At 43.0% G+C, this 20788-nt stretch overlaps 1 protein-coding gene across 3 annotated transcripts in view; it reads right to left on the bottom strand.

The window, feature by feature from the left end:
* The window catches only part of MEIS1 (Meis homeobox 1), a 142814-nt gene extending 140960 nt beyond the window's left edge, over positions 1–1854 (bottom strand). For 2 of the 3 annotated variants that reach the window (XM_064268661.1, XM_064268663.1), the window contains exon 1: positions 891–1854. In XM_064268661.1, coding sequence (XP_064124731.1) covers positions 891–902 — 12 coding nt within the window. In that variant the 5' untranslated portion in view covers positions 903–1854. The remainder of the gene's footprint in view (positions 1–890) is intronic. The other variant, XM_064268662.1, reaches the window with a different exon arrangement.
* Positions 1855–20788: the final 18934 nt, after the last annotated feature.

Here is a 20788-nt window from a genome sequence, read left to right as displayed (position 1 = left end):
AGTGAAATGATTTTCAAAGAAAAGAGGAATTGCCACTTTCATCTCCTTAAGGCCAGAGGTGTGAAAGGAGTTTGGAAGAAGGCTGACATTTGCCTGAACCAAAGGAGTAAAGAAAAATGTGTCAGCCTAGTAACTTTCTTTTGCAAACAGGGCTTTGAGGGCCAGGACACAAATTATGCAAGGAAGGCTTTTTGTGGACCTCTTTTCTTTTAAGAAACTACCTCGGCTGGGTTGTCATTGTCTCACTTTACTCTCACTACATTTCCATTCCAATAGGAATATTGGGAAAATTAGTATTGCATTTTTAAAGCGAGTAGCTGTGGGGTTAGTATCCAATTAGTACAGGACTTCAGCTAAGAAAAACTTGCCAAGTATTACCTTGCATAAAAATCTATGCAAATGAAAATTACTGTTAAAAGATGAGTATTTTCCGACTCAAACTCCGCTGAGTTGTGACCAAGTTATTTGTTTTGAAAAGTTAAATGCTTCTAGTGAAAGAGCAAAGATGAGCATAATCAATAACATATCAGAAGTTTCCAGCTGCTTATTTTAGTTTAAAAATAGCTTTAAACTGATTTCTGAAAGCTCGGTGTAGCATTAAGTATCTAGCCTTTTTTTTTTTTAACAGATGATTTCTCAAGCTTGTATTTTTATTTACATAGCTGCTGGTTAGGAATCTATAGAAAGCTTGATTGCTTGAATTCACAACTACACATAGCATACATCAAAGTCTACAAACGCACTGAATAAATCTCGCTTTAGGCCACAGCTTTAGGAGCCTCATTCAAAGGGAAAGAGAGAGGAAAAAAGGAAACTTTTTAGCGGGGTCCTTCAGCCACGTTTCAATTTAATCTCACATTTGAGTTCCACCATTGTTTTTTAATACGTACCCTTTGCGCCATCGGCCTCCCTTCCTACTTCAACTTCTAATATATCCTCTTTAAGGCCAGTGTGAAAAGAAAGAAATACGCAAACTCCCCCGGAAAAAAAAAAAAAAAAAGCACGACGAAAAATCCCTTAACGTCTCCAGCAACGTGAGCTACCGGTCCCAGATCTTCGGTCTAGGGGACCTGAAGCAAAGCGCCCGAGTCACTGAGCATAAAAGCCCTCCGTTTCCAAGACAGCAGCGGGGGCAAAAAAAAAAAAAAAAAAGAGAAAAGCAGGTCTTCTCTCCCCAAAAATTCAGTTTAAAAAAAAAAAAAAAGAGCGCCCCTCAGACTCAACTACCAAATCTCATGGCTTTCTGCCACTCCGGCTGTCAATCACAGGCGAGGTTGTCAACGTGGTGAATGAATGATCATCCGCTCTGTCTTCTTCTGGTCAGAACACCTCAAATGTTAATATTCAAATGCACAAAGCCCTAGCGCTCGCTTTCTTTGAATCAGTCCTAATTCCTAATCAGTTTCTCTCTTCTCTCGCTCTCTCTTTCTCTTTCTCTCTCTCTTTGCAACTGCAGCACTGGAGGGAGATTAGAGGAGGAGGGTTAAAAAAAAATGTCTGAGTTTGTCTTAAAGGAGCCACGATCGATGCTGCCCGCTTGCAGTCCCCGTGCGTGTGTAAAGTGTGTGTTGCACAGGCGGAGAGGTGGATTCCGACCAGAATGCTAGAACCCGGAAGTAGTGGTGGCCATAACAGGTCGCGTCTTACACAATGCATTGGGCTGCAGCAAGTAGGCTCCACGGCAGGGGTGGGTGCGCGAAGCGAGCTCTGGCCGCACTGGAGAGGCAGAGAGGCGCTCTACGAAATCGCACGCCCAGGCACAAACACTCACATACCCGGGGCATACACACACATCCGCGGGGAGCAGCACCCGGCCGGCGTCTTGATTTTCCATATTCTTTTCTCTCCACACCCCCTCCGGACTCTCTCCCCAAACCAGACTGCTGAAATAAATTGGGAATAAACGGGGGGCAGGCAACAGCCGGAGTTATTTTGCACAGGGCTCCGCGCACAGACTGCATGAGTTTCCTTGAAATGTTTGTGTTCTGCCAGTATTTTTCGGGGCAGGGGGGTGCAGAAAGTGCCGGCTTCTCAGAACTAAACACCCCAAGGGGAAAAGTCAAACGGGAAGCGAGGACGAGGAGGAGGAGAAGCGGGAGCGAGGTTGGGAGGGCTGTGTTAAGGAGTCCTGAGAATGTGGGGTGGAGATGGCTCCGGCTTTCTGCAGACCCTTCTTAGAGTTTTTTTGCTGTCAGAGGTGGATGCCGGTCACCAGGAGGGGAAATGCTTGCGTTTTCTCACTTTGGGTCTGGGCGCCTTGGCGGCCCCCAGCCCCAGCCCGGGCGTCCTGCGCGAAGTGAGAGAGGAAGGGAGGAAACAATGAGCTGAGCGCCGGGAATGTGCCCCCAGCGCCTGTTTACAAACAAGGAGCTATTTATGATCGCCGGAAAGCGAAACCCGACGCGGGCCCTGAGCACCCCAGACCTCGCGGGCGTGCCGGGGCCGGGGAGCCGCGGGGAGGGAGGCTCTTTCTCCGACCCGCTCTGGGCGAGGCGGCGGTGCGCCCAGGGCGCGGCGCAGCGCGGCAGGGTCGGCGCGCTCGGCTCCGGCTGCGGCCGCGCCGCCTTTGTCTTCGAGGCGCCGAGGGGCTCCGGCCTCCGCCGCGCTCGGGCCTGGAGGGGCCAGGCGCCCACCCTCTCAGTCCCCGCGTTCCCCTCCCCGCAGCCCTTCTTCTTTCCATTCCGCTCTGCTGTTGGCAACCGGGCTCGGCAAAAACTCCCGGAGCCAGAGAAAAAGAGATTCACCTCCGGAGCCGAGATTTCAGACAAAAAGCTGCTCCTACACACAACTCGGAGGCTCCAACCAACACACTGGTTGTAACTTTCTTCCTTTAAATACCTATTCTCTGGGCTTAAAAAATGTTCCTTTTCTTTATTCTCTCACTCTAAGCTCGCCCTTTATCATTATATTTATTGGTGTTATTTGAGTATTTATTTTTTTCTGCCCGCCCGGCTCTGATCTGCCGAGGTGCCTCAGACGCAGCAGCTCGACCAGCTGGCTGGAAACCTCACAGCCCGGAGCAGGGCTCGCAGCTCGCCCGGCTCGGAGCAGAATTTTTTTTCTTCCCTCCAGCTGAAACCTCGCAGAAAACTCCCCCTGCGGTCTGCTGGAAAATGAGCTCACCCAAATCTCGGTAGGCAGCCGTGGAGGAGGGCTCGGCCAATCAGGAGGCGCCCCCGCCAAGGCGGCCGCCTATTGGCTGCGAGGAAAATCAATTATCAAATAATCGATCAGCAGGGAGCTTCGATCTGCCGGGAATGCAAACTGCCAGTCCCCATTCCCGCCCTGAGAATGGCCAAAAGGCTGACTCCCCCAAAAGAAGCCGGCACCGCGCGCCCCGTGCCCCCACCCCCATCCCACCCCGCCAGCTGCGGATCAAACTCTCACCCCAAGGGGGATGTAGGTAGGAGGAAGAGTTTTGAAAAAGATTAGGGGGGTCTCTTCACGCTGATAACGTTGGGAAAGGCTAGAGCCCTGGGATGTCTTGAACAGGACTCTTAATGCGCAGAGCAAAAGAATATTTACATTTGTGCGCGACACGAGACAGAAGTTTCTTTTGAGTGGGCTTCCAAAGAGCAGGGGACACAGGGCGAGCATCAGAACCTAGGTCTGGGATTAGATTCCACCGAGCGCACGCAGCCTGCCTGGGCGACTTCTCCCCGCTTATTTTTAGCGTTCCGCAGGAGTCAACGTCTGGTTCCCCCAATACCAGAGCATTTCCACAAAGCCAAGCAGCTGAGCCTTCCCGGCCTCCTGTGCCCTACTGCCCCCCGCCCCTCAACACACACCACGCTTGACCCCTGTATGACTTAAGGGCTCACACACGTTCACCTAAAGCCTTCAGATGCTCTTTGTCCTGAAGGAGTCCGACTGATTTAAAAAAAAAAAAAAATGCCCAGAGTCCGTCGTTATTTGGTTCTGGGTCTTCGATACCCATGTTTTAGGATCTTTTACTTTTCTTCATCGCATAGATGTGTAGCGTTTTCTGGCACAAATGCCCCGATGCATTGCGCGGGTAAAAGCCAGCCCTTCTGTTAAAGCCCGGGGAAACCAGGCGAATAGGCAGCGCCTTTACACTGTGCTTGACCCCCCAACGTGAACTTGGAAGCAGAGTTTCAGGCCAAGATACACGGCAATTTCTCTGTTTAGTTCTTGGGGGAAGTTGTGCCGGCTAGGCCAGGCAACACACTGCTTTGTCGATTACGGAGAGGACCAAGCTGGGTCGGCAGTGGGCAAGCGGGCCCCCCACCCCAGTCCCACCGCCATCCGACAGTTGCTTGCGGGGGTAGGAGCGCTGTCATTCCTGCAGGGCCACCAGTCCCCACAGCGGCCTGGGGTTGGGGTGCGGGAGTGCGTGTGTGTGTGGCGGGGGGGTCAAACCAAACACTGGCAGGGGCACATCTACGCTTACGGTTTTTAAATGAACTGCGAGGAAAATGGTGTAAGTATAATTTAACTGAGAGAAATTTACTGTGAAACGCAGACGACTGTGGTCTTTACAGCTTCACAGGTTCTCTGGCAAAGACATAGGCAACTGCCTTGGAGTTACGTCAGTTCTGCGACCGCGTTTTCAAATTTGGGAAAGGCTAGACTTGTTGTTTTATTTTTCGACTACAGGACTTATTTTGTATTGCTGCTTTCCGGTTAGTTTTGTCGTTTTCTAGCAGAGATGAAAAATAAGGTTCAGGTAAGTCACTCTTTTTTTCAAACATAACTCAAAACTTCAAAGCAGTAGGAAGACTACTGAGCGCTTGCTCTGTGGTTGCTCAGATTACCTTATAGGTGGACTTTATAAATTACCTACCCACGGATTTTCCTTAGAGAAGAGATAGTATGAGTTTGTGGGCTTAAAATAAACTCTTATTAGTTTTGAAAGGTGTCTTTCTTTCACCCTCTCCTCCCCTTTCCATTTATAACTGTGAACCAAAGTCTACTTCTAGGCCTTTATAAGATTAATTCTGAACAATCAAGGAACTAAAAACACTTTTACAATGTAATTACAGTAGTACAAATTGTTTGCCCAAACCTCATTCTGGATAAGGATTTTACAATTAGCAAACAGTTATTACAGTTAGGGCTTGCTGAGAGAAATTGCAGAGAGGAGGGCTAGAGTTGCAATATAGTAGCCATAAAAAAAAAAAAAAAAAACTCCCTTGGCTGGGCAGCAATTAATCATCTATTAAAAGGAAAAAGTAAACGGACAGGTTTAGGTATCTTAGTAAACTATCACTGATATTTATGCCTATCCTGTGACAGTACCTTTCTCCAGCTTCTTTCAGATACTTGCTTTTTCAGGCAATAGCACTTTTCATTTACAAAAATTTGGCCTGGTTAAGTGTTCTGGCCCTTGTCCCTAGCTCTTGGGACATGGGCCTTCCATCTGCTGTTCATCCTTCATATCCCAGAGCACCTTCCCTAAGATAGAGAATGGAGACTCTAGAGAGGCAGGCTGGGCCCTAGGTCTTTATTGTTTCTACTCTCCTATAAAGAGGTGTTTAAAACGAGCAGAGCTCCTCAAGGCTGCGGGTACAGTCCTCTCTGAGAACTCCCCTGTAACTTTCTGCTCAGCTATAAGGGATTGTGCCTGTGGAAAGGCCTGTATCTTGAATTAAGCTTTTGTCCCAAAAGTTCACACGGATGAGTCAGCTCCAAAACCCTCAGAAATAAAAGAGGCACCTCTTAAGGTAAAAATGTGTGTGTATTTGCCAGCCCAGAATAAACAAAAGCCTGCTAATCAATTGAGTTTGGCAGCTGTGTTCACAGAATGATAAGGGTTTATCATCTGCCACCTAACTTTAAGATGCCTGTTAAAACGTTGTGATCGCGTTTCAGGTTGTCCTGTGGGCTGGTATATCAGGAACATTTATCCTCTGCATCTCACCCGCACATTAGCATTTGCATTTCAAAAACACAGAAATAAGAGGAGGGAAAGAGGGTTTAAAGAAAATAGATTTTTAAATCTAGTAGAGATAGTAGAGGAATGCTTGGAGATAAGAGCTGGATGTGATACCAGAAAGGTACCAAGAAGTCAAAGCTAATGAATGGCTGTGAGAAAAGTGAAATAAACTATTTAGAGGTCTATTAAAAGGAGAAACCTGCTTAGGTGATATGAAAGGGGGTTAACCCAGGGGCTTAGGGAGGACGTTAATCAAATGCCCCAAAGCAATTCAGGCTATAAGAACCTGGAGATTTGTTTACTGCATTTTGCTTCAGAAAACAAAGAATGTCTGGGTCCAGTTCAGAAGTCAATGAGAGGTCAGTTTAGGCTCCATGGCAGGGAAAATACTTAAGTCACTACATTCTGACTGGCTAATGCAAAAGTGAAAAAAAAAAATTTTTTTTTTTGGAGGGGGTGGATGCTTTCCTGACTACTTTTCTATTTCAAATCATTAAAATACTTTGGTCTCTAGAGAGGGAAAAAGCTACACTGGTTAACATAATTACTAGCTCTGACATTTTCAGAAGTTATAGAGGTCTTTTATTAATTAAATGGAGGGCTTAATAAAATATTCCTAATAAAATTTATGGTTGTCTTAAAACTTTCTAAACAGTGCTATAAATTCTTAATAAAATTAACTGGGAAATGAGTTATTGGCCCACACTTTGCCCCCCCCTTCTACATGCAGAATGAAAAGGGAAATAGAAGCCTTTTAATAAAGTATAAATATTAGCCAAAGTCCCACATTGCTTTAAAAGAGGCAAAGTCTTAAGTGATTTCCAGTGGCCTATTCCTTCAATATTCCCCCAAAAGCTATTCACAAAAATTCAACAAGAGAGCTTCCCTTTCTTAACTATGTATTATATATACATACATATGTGAGCCCATTTGAAATACAATCCTCAATTTTCTGGACTGAGTTGTGTGTTAAGTTTAATAAAAAGCACAGATGCATCATGTAAAATTCCAATATAGAATTTTAAGGCTCAGGTTGCAAATACTTTATTTATCCACTTGGAGGTAATTAGAAATGAAATGTCTGTGGTTTCTTCAATTTGATTTCTTTAAAGATCACTTTAAAATAATACATTTTCTCACTAACATTTCCTTTGAACTCATTTATAACAGTCGGTGCATTTTCTTAGCAGCATTTTGTTGTGCAGATATGCAAAACTCTTTTCTATCACGACGTTTCAAAGCCTTGGCAAGTTATCCTAAGTTTTGAGAGGCTTCTCTCCTTCGCAGATACAACGCTGGCTGGCTGGCTGACTGTTTAAAACGAGCAGCACTCTATGGCATATACTCCAAACCAAACCAAACAGCCCTGGTGGATTGTTTAGGGTTTGAAGGCTTGATCTTTTGTGCCGTCTACTGGACAATGAAAAAACTACAGCCTCATGACCAACTTTTTTCTTGTCCTGCACTGGGGGGTGTGACTTGATGCTGATAAGCTAAAAAAAAGACCACAGGAACCAACTTAGACTCACAGGACAGTCTTGTGGTCTAATCCTGTTTTCCAACCCAAGGATAGGACATTATATTAAGTCTGGGCATACCTCAACCACTTCACTAAGGCAGAAAGCTAAAACCTACATTTAATACAGCTGTGTGTGTTTATGTGCGTGGACAAAGACAGCAAGAAAAGATGATGGGACAAGCTCAGCAACTCTGGGAAAAATACTGATAGCTGCTTGGTTGCTTGGCTCTGAGTGTGAATTTGTGTGACAGTCAAGTTAAATGTATCTGCAGCCTGGATAATCCAGAATGTACAAATTGATTCTTGGAATTTGAACATGACATTGCTCAGTAATCAAGAAGAGTCCTTTTAGAAGACGGGGAACAGTGTAGAGCAATCCCTTTTTGGCAATCCTAGATAAAAACATGAGACTTCAATGTTTTCACTTGGGAACCATATGTGGGGAGAAAGTGTGGGTGATACTCTCTTAAACCTTTTTAAAAAGGTATTGTATACATCTTGGTTATGATTAAAATTTTTTTATGGAGTTCTGGCATTATGGAGGCTTCATATGAAAAAAGTGTGAAACTAATTTTGACCTCTGTTTAATACTGATATAGTTTCTGAACTAACCACAATGATCACAGAAAAGTGATTTAAAAAATGCAAACTAACACCAATAAAATACGAAGGAGTCAAGCTGGTTGTGGAAGAAGATACGTAGACTTTGGTACAAGGCTTTTAAAACGGTTCATCTGCTTTTCTGAAGTTAAATTTTCTTATTGCATTTTATAAAACCAGTGGCACGTAACTAATTAGTTATTAACTAGCTTTTAATAAAAACCTAGTATTGAAAAGTAGACAGCTTTAGACATTTTATTGATGCATAAAGATATTCCAGTGATCCACTTCAGATACATTTTAATGTGGCATGTACTACCACTGAATAACTTTAAAATATTGTATTAAATATAGGTATGTAATGACTACCTTAAGCAGTGAGATTACTTGTGTTGCAGTGTAAAAGGGCAAAATGATTTCAAAGGTTCTCCAAAGTGGTGATGGTGGTGGGTATCTCTTCGACTTTAGCATAATGAACTGAATTGTGAAAAATTATGAGATGCTGTTTAGGGCCATTAACTCAGATTAAAAACAAACAAAAACAACCACCCTATTACCAATAGTTGGACAACGTCGAAAATTCTACTAGGAACTAAGAGCAAGTACACCTACGTCTGATACAATTCTAAACTACTAGAAGTACTGAGTGCTGGGAGAGGTTTGGCTAACGAGTGCTCCAGTCACCAAATGCAAACGTTTACCTTTGAAGCAACAGGATAAGGCAGACTGGTCAGGCTTAGCATCCATGTTCGCCTGGATAAAGGGGCATATTTTGTGAAATCCTTCAGGCAAAAATCATACCGATTATTCAAATATAAATATTTTAAGATTTTATTGAGTTCTTTAAGGAATAAAAACATCCAAGGCTTCCTGCGGCTCAGAAAGAATTCTGGTAGCGTGAAAAACACAGAAGAGGAAAGAACAAAAAGAAGCTGAAGGACGCCTGCTGAGTAGTTATCGACTTGTGAATCTGAGAATGTACTTTTCCGTGCCCTTATTTAAAAATGCAAAATTAATATCATCTTTCCTTGTCTTTTTTTTTTTTTTTTAAGAATTAACTTCAGACTATAGTTGTATTTGCTAAGAATCATAATTTTCCAGGCGATTTTAGCGAAAAAGGACCAACCTGAAAACTTAGACCTGATGGGAGAAGTCGACGTATAAGCCGCAAACCAATCGCTTCCCAGCCGAGCCCACAGCCCTGCGAGGTGCCGCTCATTCGGAACTCACCCGGGACAACTGTATTTACTAAACAGTTTGGCGGCCACTTCGGGGACTCTTTAGGGTGCCACGACTTCTCACTGCAGGAGCATCAGGCCCTGGCCCTCAGCGGGGCTTCCCTGTCGCCAGGGCGTGTCGGGTCGCTGGTCTCCGAGGTGCCTGGTCCCCGCGGGCTCAGCCACCCCGCGCACCCGCCCCGCCTGCACCCCTGGTTTCCTGGGTCAGTGGCGGTCCCGCGGGGGCCGCTTCCGGGGGCGGGGCACTGGGGTCTGCTCACACCTGGCTCAAGGGAGGAAGGGTTTGGGAGAACGTGTCCTCTGGGGACCCCCGAACCGTCTGGGAAAAGGGAAAAGTGGAACGGTCCCCTCTTATGCCACTGTCCCCCACCCCGGTCATTTTTCACGTCCATCCTTTCTTCTCTCTGGAGTCCGCCTCAGCTTTTGCTGAAGAGAGCGCGTCGGGCAGGGCCGCGGCGGTGGCGCCCGGGAACCGGTGCGACCGGTGGCGGGGGCGCCGCGACTGGGACACACGGGATCTGCCTTACGCGGCTCCGGGCCGCGCACCCGAGGGCACCTAGCTCCCCACCTGGACTCGGGGACTCCTGCTCACCTCTACCCCCTGCCTTTATGGCCTAATTCTCGCGGTCGTTCCTGGACGGCTCTTCCCGGGGGGCGCCGTGAGCCCCGGAGCGCCGCCCATCGCCCCCTCGTCCACGGAGGTCAAGGGTGCTCTGCGAGGCTGCTGGGGACGCGGAGCCCTTAGGGACTCAGGCCCCCGAGGGTCCCCTGCAGCCTGGGCAAAGCCTTCGGAGGGGCTAGAACAAGCGCGCCTTTGTGGCTGCCGTTGTTATTTCAGGTGCTGTGATGGGATTAGCTAGGAGCCCCGGTGGCGCAGTGGTTAAAGCTCTCAGCTGCCAACCAAAAGTTCGCGCTTCAAACCCACCGGCGCTCGGGGAGAGAAAGACGTGGAGTCTGGTTCTCTAAAGATTTACAGACTTGGAAACCCTAGGGGGCAGTTCTACTCTGTCCTCCAGGATCGCTGTGCGAAATCTACTCGACGGCAACGGGTTTGGGTTTGGGGTTGAAGGGGATTAGAGGCCGGGGGAACCGTGTGGTTCCTTCGCTGCCGCCGGGGGAAGGGGAGGCGCGAGGCGCGGCCCTGCCCGGCGGCCTCTCCTCGAAGCACCGTCAGGGCAGGGCGCCCCGGTCTCCGAATAGGGCGCGGCGCTCACACCTCGAGGGAGGCGGCGAACCCAGCGCCCCGGGAGGGAAGGGCCGGAGGGATGCAGGGAACGGAGGGTGAGAAAGCGTGGAAGGAGAGAAGCGAAGATACAGTGACGGGAAGAAAAAGGTCGGCAGAAGCAGGAACAGAGCCAGCAGGAGGCACAAATGGAAGCTGGCTCGCCCTGTCTACCACCAGGACGCAGTAAAGGAGTTTCCCCAGACCCTGGGCTCCTCAGGAAAGGAGGAACACGCCCTTTATTCCTGCATGTTGCTGTCTGCTTAAGCGGGAGCCTCATCATAGCCTTTTGCATAATTGCATATTGACTTTTCTAAATAGTTCCGCGCATCTATTTCAGCGCCCATCGTGTTCAATCGCAACCAATTCCCCTGGGAAGAAAAGGAAAAAGAAAAAGAAAGTGTGTGTCTATGTGTGTGTGTCTGTTGGTGTGAGGATTGAGGCCAGAGACAAACGTTACCTCTCTCTTCAAAATGCTCCTAAGCCATCCCAGAAACGACCATCTTGCTCTGCGAAGCTCCAGTCACCATTACAAGTGGGGTGGGGTGACTGCTCTGCCTCAGGCCCACTTTTCACAGCCCCTCCCCCACCACAGAGAACCAGAGGGCTGGCAAGTCACTGCATTTAGTTCCATTTGCCCATTTTACAGATGAGCAAGTTGAGACCCAGAGAAACTAAGTGACATATCCAATTTCTTTTTCATTTCCACCTGTCTCAAGTCTCCCAACTTAGAAAGAAAATCACAACTACCTAAGCCTGCAGGTCAGTGACTCCAAGTCTAGTCAACAGCAGCTGTGTGTGTCTGTTGTTGATGGTGTGTAAGTATGTGACTGTGGGGGGGGGGCAGCTGATGCCTCCTCTTTCCTCCCCCGCTTCCAAGATGGCCTCTTTAAAAGAGCTGCAGGCAGGGAGCCCTGCTGGCCTGCAGAAGACCTCTCTGCAGAGGGCATGGAGAAAGGAGGAGGGCAAAGAGAGCCTGTATTTGGTGGCATGGTGGTGGGCCCTCCTAGGCCTTGCTCTTTTCCAACCAACTGCCACCATCTCTTCACCACTCACCTTCCAAAAATCCAGGCCTTTTGCACCACTCCCTGTGACTGAGTGACCCAACGCAGAAAACTGGCCCAGGTTACCCAGGGCAGGAATCGGGACAGTCAAGGCTTTGTTCACTGCAGGATTAAATACAAAATCCTCTAACCTTGTCCCCCCTCAGGAACTTGCCTTTTAAGAATGTGAGAAGGAGCTTCTTAGAGTCCAAACAGGCATAATATCCCATTGGTATGTTTAGGTTTCAAGTTCATCAACCAAGACCCAGACTGCCATATTCTTTTTGAGAACGTTCTGTGTCTTCAATGGGCAAGATACAGTTTTGAGCAGCCACTTTTAATTCTGAAGTATCTTCATTTTAAGCTTCAAGTTTTGCTCCTAAAACAAATTATTTATTGCTCGTTGATCTCTTCTCCCTATTCTGTTTCTGTTTTTGTTTTTTTTTTTAGGCTTTTATTCTTAAATATTTTGTTGCCTTGACTTTTGTCTGGATTTAGGTGCTTGTGGTTTGGTTATCTGAAGTTATCTAGGTTTGGTTTATTTATTGATTTATTTTAACTGTGTCATGTTTATTATTTTTCTGCCCGCGTTGACGATTAACAAATAATAGCTTAACACTCCTTGAATTTCAAACGTTAATAATACAGTGTGTCCTAACCTAGCTTTTGTGATAAGCCCATTGCGTTTTCTTAGCTATTTGTTGATTCACGTTTCTTTCAGTTAAAAGTCCTTGGAGGAACCCGGATGTTTGTGATATACTGCACTGTATATTATTTTAGTTGCAACTATTTAGAGATTCTAGGCTGAAACTTTGAGAAAATTACTTGTGTTAGAAAAAGTTCTTTGCATGTACAAGATTTCCAGTCAGGATCCAGGGTGAGACAGTGAGAAAGAATGGCAGATCTGAGAGTTAGGATGCCTGGGTTCGAATTTAACATGGTAGCTAATGAGTTGATTGAATTAGAAGAAGTTAATCACCTGCAAAATGAATTGGTTACATTATTTTGGTCTCCATGCACTTAGATTCTTGTATTTTATGATTTTGTATTATAAAATTAGATGGGATGTGTATAACTTCATATTAACAAAAATGTTTCAAAGTAATTTTAAAGAAGTTGAAATTTTGGAGTTGGGATTGAAGGGGGTTGTGTGTATTTGTCCTAAAGCAGTGTTGCCCTGACTTGACTTATTTACATATACCCGTAGGGTTTTTACCCTGTTCCAATGCCCTCTAAATTACTATTTACTTATTCATTTTAAAAATAGTTTCACCTGAACTAAAACACATGAATATATTTTAAAATGAAGCTTTATGTCAAGGCTAGAATTTCTAATTTTTTTCTAATGCAGAGATTAATGTCTATGCTAAGGCATCTAAAACCATCTGCTTGGATATATGCTACCTAAAATCCTCTTCACCCTGCTTTGGGAAGCAATGACCCAAGGACATCTTAATCTGTTCCCTATAAAGAAAAAAAAAATTTTTTTATGGTATGTTCTAAACATATACTACTTTATATATCTGCATGACCAAGTACTAGTCAACCGATATTACATAATGGCCACAGAAAGAAGAGATATTCAGTATAGAAAGAAATGCACACTAATGTTTTAAAATTCAGCTTTGGTATTTAGGGCAGCATTATATCTTGTAAGCCTTCTGTAACTGAAACTGGTTGATGTTGGTGAACTATACGAAGCCTCCATTTTAAAAAACCAGCATTTTGCAACATAGTGCTGACAATTTTAGAAAATTTACAAGGCCCAAATTTATGATAACAATAAGCAATATTTGGAAAATACATGAGATTCTGTGAAAATGACAATAATGTCTTATAAAAACCTTCAGAACACTGAAATCTGAAAATATTATTCTTTATATTCCAGGGGGAAAAAAACATAGATGCTTCTACTTTGGAATCTTTTTTTCTCAATTCATTCACTCTCAACGAAAAAAAAAAAGAAAAAAACTTTTGTGTTTTGTGATTCTCCCAACAGGAAAATCAAGTGTCAGAAAAATTCTTTAATGTCTTCAGGCACTGTAACGTCCAGATACTACTCTCTAAGTTTGAAAATGACACTTAGGTCTTTGTTGAAAGATATACCTAAAAAAAAACTAAAATAAACAGAAAGATGTCAAAAGCATGGGATTATTTTTTGTTACGATTAGATTTTGTCTGCAAATTCTTTGGTGTGCTTTCAAGGTTAAAATTTTTCATCCTTTCTTCACTGGCCAGGCAACTTTTGGAGGCATTTTCTGTACCTCCCTGAGTTCACATTTGTCTTTTATTTGTAGCATTTCCACACTGGGCCTGTAGGCAAGAGGTAATTTATACGCAGATTTTATCTCTTGATGTCCAATAATGGTCACACATCCCAGCAAACCAAATGCCATTCACCTGAAGCTTTTGTTTTGCTTTGTCTTTTTCCTAAACATGGAATTAAGTTCAAATAGTCATTTATCAAAGCAACATAAACACCTGGCCATCTTAAAGGCCAAATCAAAACCAAAATGCATCGCTGAGCACAACCAGAATACTTGAGGACTTCAAAAGCACAAAGTTGAAAATGGATAGTCATGGCTCTTATAATATAACTGTCACTTTACTGTGATTCTAAATCTGTATTCAAGCCCAATAAGGAGTGTGTGGCTGAACTTCCAATGCTACGGAAACCACTGCTGTGAAGGTCAAACTCAACCATGTTTAAATTTCCAACAATAATGCGCTACCAGCTATTGTGGGCTTCATGGGACCAACCACACCCCTGATCTGTGGAGACCAAAATGCCTCCAGGCAGTTACCTGACTTTCAATTCTGTACCCAGTGACCACTATTTTTCTCCTTGAGTGTTTAACCCTCTTTAGGTTTTTTTTAGGTTTGTACTTGTGCATTTCTGTAATAGTCAGCAAACATCCTTTTTTGATCCTAACCTAATTTAGACAGAAAAGTGTTACATATTTTCAGATATTCTTAATCATTACATGCTTAGGGTTTATTTGTTCGTGGCGTTCAACCAATGAGCCTTCTTCCATGCATTTAGCTTCTTACCCCAGGAGGGAATAGTTGGAATTTGTTTCAAAATTCTCTTCTTTTGATTTGCTTTTTCTGCTCCTATTTTTATGAGTCTACAATTTAGTTCTGCTGACATAGTTGGTTAACCCCATACTGGGGAACTGATTAAAAACACTTTCTAAAAATATCCATTCCTATTGCTGGTATTAATCAGCTTTTTTTTTTTTTTTGGCCTATCACTTCTGTTTGTTGGTTTGTTTATCAAAATCTTTCCACCCCAATAATTCTAAATGGACATAGCTAAAAAGCTACATACCCAGCTCTTTCTAACATGAGCTCGTTCTCTTTGTACAGTCTCTACTGCACCTAGTACATTAGAATGACTCCCAGAAACAGCAAGTGGTCTTAAAGAACCCTATAAAACAACACACGTGCTAGGAGCGAACCGGCACAGTAACCAGGTTTGTTCTTTTCCCTGCTCGTAGGAGACCCTGCAATTGCATACCAGATTGCCTCTTGAGGAATACTGTCTCAAAAAATCTTAATAGTTGCTTTAGATAAGCTGAGAGAAGCTGCTTAGGATTGTTTATATACTTTACATGTTCCAGTTAACCCAGATACCAAGGCCATGCCCACTATCCTACCCCGGTTTTCTTGAAAACTTTTACACAGGCATGAGCACCAAAAACAGTTGCAGACTTTACCTGCTTTGCTCATTGCCACTGACATTTTTTTGGAGAGTGATAAAAATGCAAGTCTGTTGCAAATTTCATCAGTCAGTCTTTTCTCTCTGCTCTGCTGTCAGATTGCCCTTCTCAGAATGTCACCATATGTCACTTCTTGTCCCAGGTGCTCTCGGTTTGGACTGGAAGGGTTTGACTTGGGGTGCTGTTGCCTGTAAGTGGTAAGCTCTTGCCCACTTTTTTGGTTTTACATTGTCTTGTTCAGAATATTATTATTCGGGTGAAGTTAATTATCCATCCTTATCAAGTCTTTGATATCCAGGGATAAAAATGAGTGTTTTATTTTTTGTCCTTGCTTTAATAAAACATTTCACAGTTTGCAAAACATGCCCCCCGCCCTTAGCCAGGCCTAATATTTTACTTTACCCCCTAAACCCTGTGAAGAACATATAATTATCATCTCCATTTCACATACAACTGCTTAGAATTGGAAGTCGTACTGGAATTCAGCTTGTCCAGTTCTCTTAGCAATCTGGAAAAATCCCCCATAACTGCATCATTGCGTTATGCTAAACATTCGCCGGGAAGGCAGGAGAAAAAAACGAGAAGACGTTTCTTATTACTTGAAATTTTTAATTATTTTCTCTTTCTCGCATTGTCTACTGTAAGATTAGAAACATTTCAACTCCTGGAATATATCCCCAGAAAGTTTCAGTATTCCCAGTGTCCAGATATTTTGAACTGTTTAACCGCAGATAGTGTGAATTTTTTGCTTCTCTATATTTCAAAGTCTTTTTTTTGTTATGTGAGTAATGTCTATTTTGAAAGATTACACTCAAAATTACGTATAGAATGCAAGGTTATTATGTTGATTGATTATAGTTTTATTCCCTAAATATAATATTTGTTTCATTCTTATAGTTCTTTTTAACATTAAAAAAACTGTAATATAAACACAAATCAATTTATGGCATATCATAGACCTGTTTTCAACAAGACAGCAATTCCAACTTTCCATTTAAAGAGAGAGAAGAAAGCTGCTTTCAGGAAATATTAGTTAATCGGCAGGAGTCCTTTTCAGAGCACAGTTACCATGGGATTGAGAAGTATTTGCTAATTATAACAGTGCACTAATTATCTGCTTTTACATCTCATCTTTCTGTCTTTCTGCCTAAATTCACTTCTAATTATATGGTACCTTTTCTGCATATGACATAACTAAAAATATTGCTTTTATCAGATATGAATTCTTTTACTTAGAAATATTAAAGACATAGTTTCACATCCCAAATATTTTCTCCTGCAATATAGTGAAATCTCTGGATTGTGAGTTGAATAATCTGTCATGTTGCAGGGAGGGTATGGGTATCAAGATTTAAATATTAGACATTTCGTATCATCCAAAAGAACTTGCCAAAATGATCAGCCTTGTCATGGCTTCTGTTCTTAAAAGAACAGATAGATAGATAGAGCCAGACTACCCACTCAGGACCACCATCATCATTATCATCCTCATCACCATATTTTTAATACTTTACAGAATTTCTGAAATTTTAATGGATAAACAGGTATTTTAAACATAGTTTAAATAAAAGAAAGGTCACTGAGTCAGGAACCTATCTTAGTGTGAATCATAGAAATAGGCTTAACTGCAACAACAGGCTCCAGTTCCTATGCGTTGATTCCCCCAGGCTTGTTGAAAAGTGGTGCAACAGTTAAGCTGCTAACCGAAAGGCCGAAGGCTTGAACCCACCCCGCGGTTTTTCAGAAGAAAGACCTAGTGATCTGTTTTCATAAATATTACAGCCAGGAAAATGCTGTGGGACAGTTCTACTCTGTCACATGGGGTCGCTTTGAGTCTGGATCGACTCCATGGCACCGAATAATAACAGCAAGGCTTGTTGAGGTGAAAGAATTCACTCTCTGAGGCAGTTCTACTTTGTCCTGTAGGGTTGCTATGAGTCAGAATCGACTGGACAGCACACAGCTACAACAATAAGAAGAGCGAGTTTGGCTCACCTCCGCAAAGCAGGAACTTTACCTGGGAGGGGCGCATACAAGCGGTGATTTACTTCCAAACACAAGCTCAACTTCACTCAAAATACAGGCTCATAGGATCGCTGTTAGTTTGACTAATTTGTGGGTATCCAACTTTCCCTAACTCCACTCCTGATCGTACTTTATTGATTCTGAACTTTAATGCACGCATACTCATTTTAGTGTTTATTTGTCTTTAAAGAAAGTGTAGGGAATAATTTATAAGCTTTTAAAGAAACAACTGATAGGGTTCTCGAAGCTTCTGCAAATACAAACAAAACCTGCTCTGGGGCATTTGAAGCATGCATAGGTATATGGACAGGCAGTTATTGATCTGGGGCTCAGAGAGGGTAGAGGAAAGGGAAAGAGACTGGTTAGGGAAAGAGAGGGAGCAATTACCGAGGGCTTCCTCTACGTCAGGCGCTGGGGTAGATGCTTTTGTACACCTTTCATTTTGGTAGTATCCAAGTCTACTGAGAGTAGTTATAACAATCAAATTAGAGTGCTAGGATTTGATATATCTTTTTAAGCTGAGTTGCGCTGAGCTGAGAACTTGGCTCTTGTGCCGTTAGTTTTACTTTTATGCTCTGCCCCATAATTATTTACATCCATTCAACTCCACATGCTCAATGGCCCAGCCAACTAAGGAGGCAGGTGGGACTTCAGAGCCATATGGGGGCATCCTCTGAGACTAGAGGCATTTCCACAATGGTAGAGCTTCCTTATTTGGACCAAGACCCCTTCCCATCACCCCTCCTTATCTCCTGCCCCCAGCCCAGGGTTCCTCACCTGGAAATCAGAGGATTTGACTCTATTTTTGATATTCCTTCCAGCTCCAATGATCTGTGAATTGATTTGACTCTGCTGATGCCAAATATTTACCGCTGAAAAGGGCAAGACAAGCTAAAAGCAGAAGTTTCCCAACTAAAATCTCAGGTCAAGAGAAATGATTTAAATATCTTCTGACTCCAACAATCAGAAAGGTGTTCTTTTGTGGCAATTATAAGACACATTCAGAAATGAAAATCAGTTTTTTCTCTTTTACCATTTTGGTTACAATGTGTTATGGAACTCAAAAACTTCCAGAGGGGCAGAGCAGTATTCCCAACAGGAAGACATTGCGGATCTGGGCCATTTCTTGACTGTTTGCTGTGTGCGTTAGAATGGGAAACCGTTCTTCTCTGGGCTCAATAAAGTAATGTTAACACTACCTCCTTCAAAATGGTGTTCTGATGGTTAATCAATGTTCGTAAATCTCTTCAAGATCCTCAAGTGATAATTGCGACATAAAGTACCAAGTATTATTCCTGGAATAGGGTAATTTTATCCAATTAAATCTCCTCTGAGCTATCACCGGGGTAGGAAACATTGTTATTACTTTGCAAATTACTTTGTACTTAGGTTTCCTCGTGTTCCCCAACTGTGAGCAAAAGTCCCATCAGAAGGAATAGAACATTTACACCATTGGCTTTGATGGGACGTTACAGTTACATGCTTTCATGCAATGCTAAGGGCAGGGCAGGAGGACCCAAATCTCCTTGAGGATATAACTTACACAGTGCCACGAACTGTTTTAGGGAGAAGCTGAGTGATTAATAACTGGACACAGCACATTATACTGTGAATGGAATCATCAGGAGACTGTGAGTTTTAAGCTACAAATCCAGTTGGTCTATGAGATTTGTTCTAGAGAAAGGAGCCTTGTGATCAGTTGGCATTATTTGCTATCTTTTTGTTGTTGTTGGATTTTTTTTTATTGTGATTTACGTGAAAGTTTACAGAACAAATTAGTTTCTCATTAAACAGTTAATATGCAAATTGTTTTGTGACATTGACTGTCAGCGCTGTGATGTGTCAACACTCCTTTGTCCAGTTTTCCTGTGGCTTCCTGCCTTCCCATCTTGGCTTTTAGGTTGGTGTGCCCATTAGTCTCATACGCATGATTGAACTATGAAGCATGTCCTTCTTGTGTGTTATGGTTTGCCCTATAGGCCTGTCTAATCTTTGGCTGAAGGGTGAACCTCAGGAATGAGTTCAGTTCTGAGTTAAAAGGGTGTCTGGGGACCATACAATCGGGGTTTCTCCAGTTTCTGTCAGACCAGCAAGCCTGGGCTTTGTATGTGTGTGTGACTTTGAATTTTGTTCTACATTTTTCTTCTACTTTGTCTGGGACCCTCTACTGTGACCCCTACCAGCTCAGTGGGTGGTGGTAGTCAGGCACCATCTAGTTGTTCTGGGATCAGTCTGGTGGAGGCTGTGGTAGTTGCTATCCATTAGTCCTTTGGACTAATCTTTTCCATGTGTCTTTGGTCTTCTTCATGTTCCTATGCTCCATTTTTAATGCATTCTGGCCTTCGAAACAATTGTCAAAACATGGAATTGACACTCAATGTATCCTAGAAAGTGCTAGAAATTACCTGTCATGTTTTAAACGAACTAGTTCAGACATTCCTTGTAATTAATTAATGTGTTTATCCAATAAATTATGTAGTGATTACCCATGTATCAGGATCTGGATTAAGGAAGATCTAAAGAAATGCCCATCCAGAAATGCCTTGGAAGAATGGCCTAGTGATCTACTCCAGAAAAATCGACCATTGAAAACCCAAAGGAGCACAGTTCTACTCTGACACGTATGGGGTCACCATGAGTTGGAATAAATTTGGTGACAGCTGGTTTTAGAGAAATGTTAGAGGGCAGAAATTCTGTAGAAGAGTGTGCTCAGTGGTAGTTGTCTTCATGGCCAGTCCATGTATCATTTTAGCTGCTGGTATTATTTTGGAAGTTGTTCTGGAGAGCTATATGGTCAACATTGAAGGAAAATGATTCCTCAAGTCCACCTCAGCCCACAGCTGGGGTCAATTCATCAGACATTCCTTGAACGTTTATTGCATTCAAGAATAAGAGAGGCATTTGTGATAATTAACCTAGGAAATAAGGAAAAACGATGGCTCATACTTTAGGCCACAAATTTTTGAAGTTTATGTGAGAGGTAAAATGAGCTACTTCTATCCTTTTTAGAGTATGAAGCTGCTTAGTTATATTAGTAATAATTGTCTCTTTTCTTTCTTTCTCCAGCCCCCTTTGGATTATACCAGAATTGTGGTAACTATTGAATCAACACAGCAGAAAGTTAAACATTAAATGATCAATGTGATACAGAAAAATAAATATGAAAGAAGTAAAAAAAACTATAATCCCACCAACCAAATACTAATAACAATTTATTGTTTCAGACGTATGCTTTTATGCAGTCACATGGTTTTTCTTTCCGTTACATCATATCTGATTTTCAAATTATTACATAAACTATATAGCTTTTTCTAATGTCTGCCTAAAATTCCAAAGCTTAGGTAACCGTAATATAGTTGTCTCCCTATTTTTGGAAATTTTATTTGCCTCTAGTTTTATTTTTCACTCCTGTAAATTAAGCTACAAGTTATTTTGTGTGTGTGTGTATGTGTGTGTGTGTGTGTGTGTCTGTAGATTCTCTCTGTATTTTTTAGAGACATGGAAGTTAGAATTCTGAATCTTT

The sequence above is a fragment of the Loxodonta africana genome, chromosome 15, assembly GCF_030014295.1.
Source record: "Loxodonta africana isolate mLoxAfr1 chromosome 15, mLoxAfr1.hap2, whole genome shotgun sequence".
NCBI classification, from domain to species: domain Eukaryota; kingdom Metazoa; phylum Chordata; class Mammalia; order Proboscidea; family Elephantidae; genus Loxodonta; species Loxodonta africana.
This window is presented reverse-complemented; position numbering and strand designations above follow the sequence as displayed.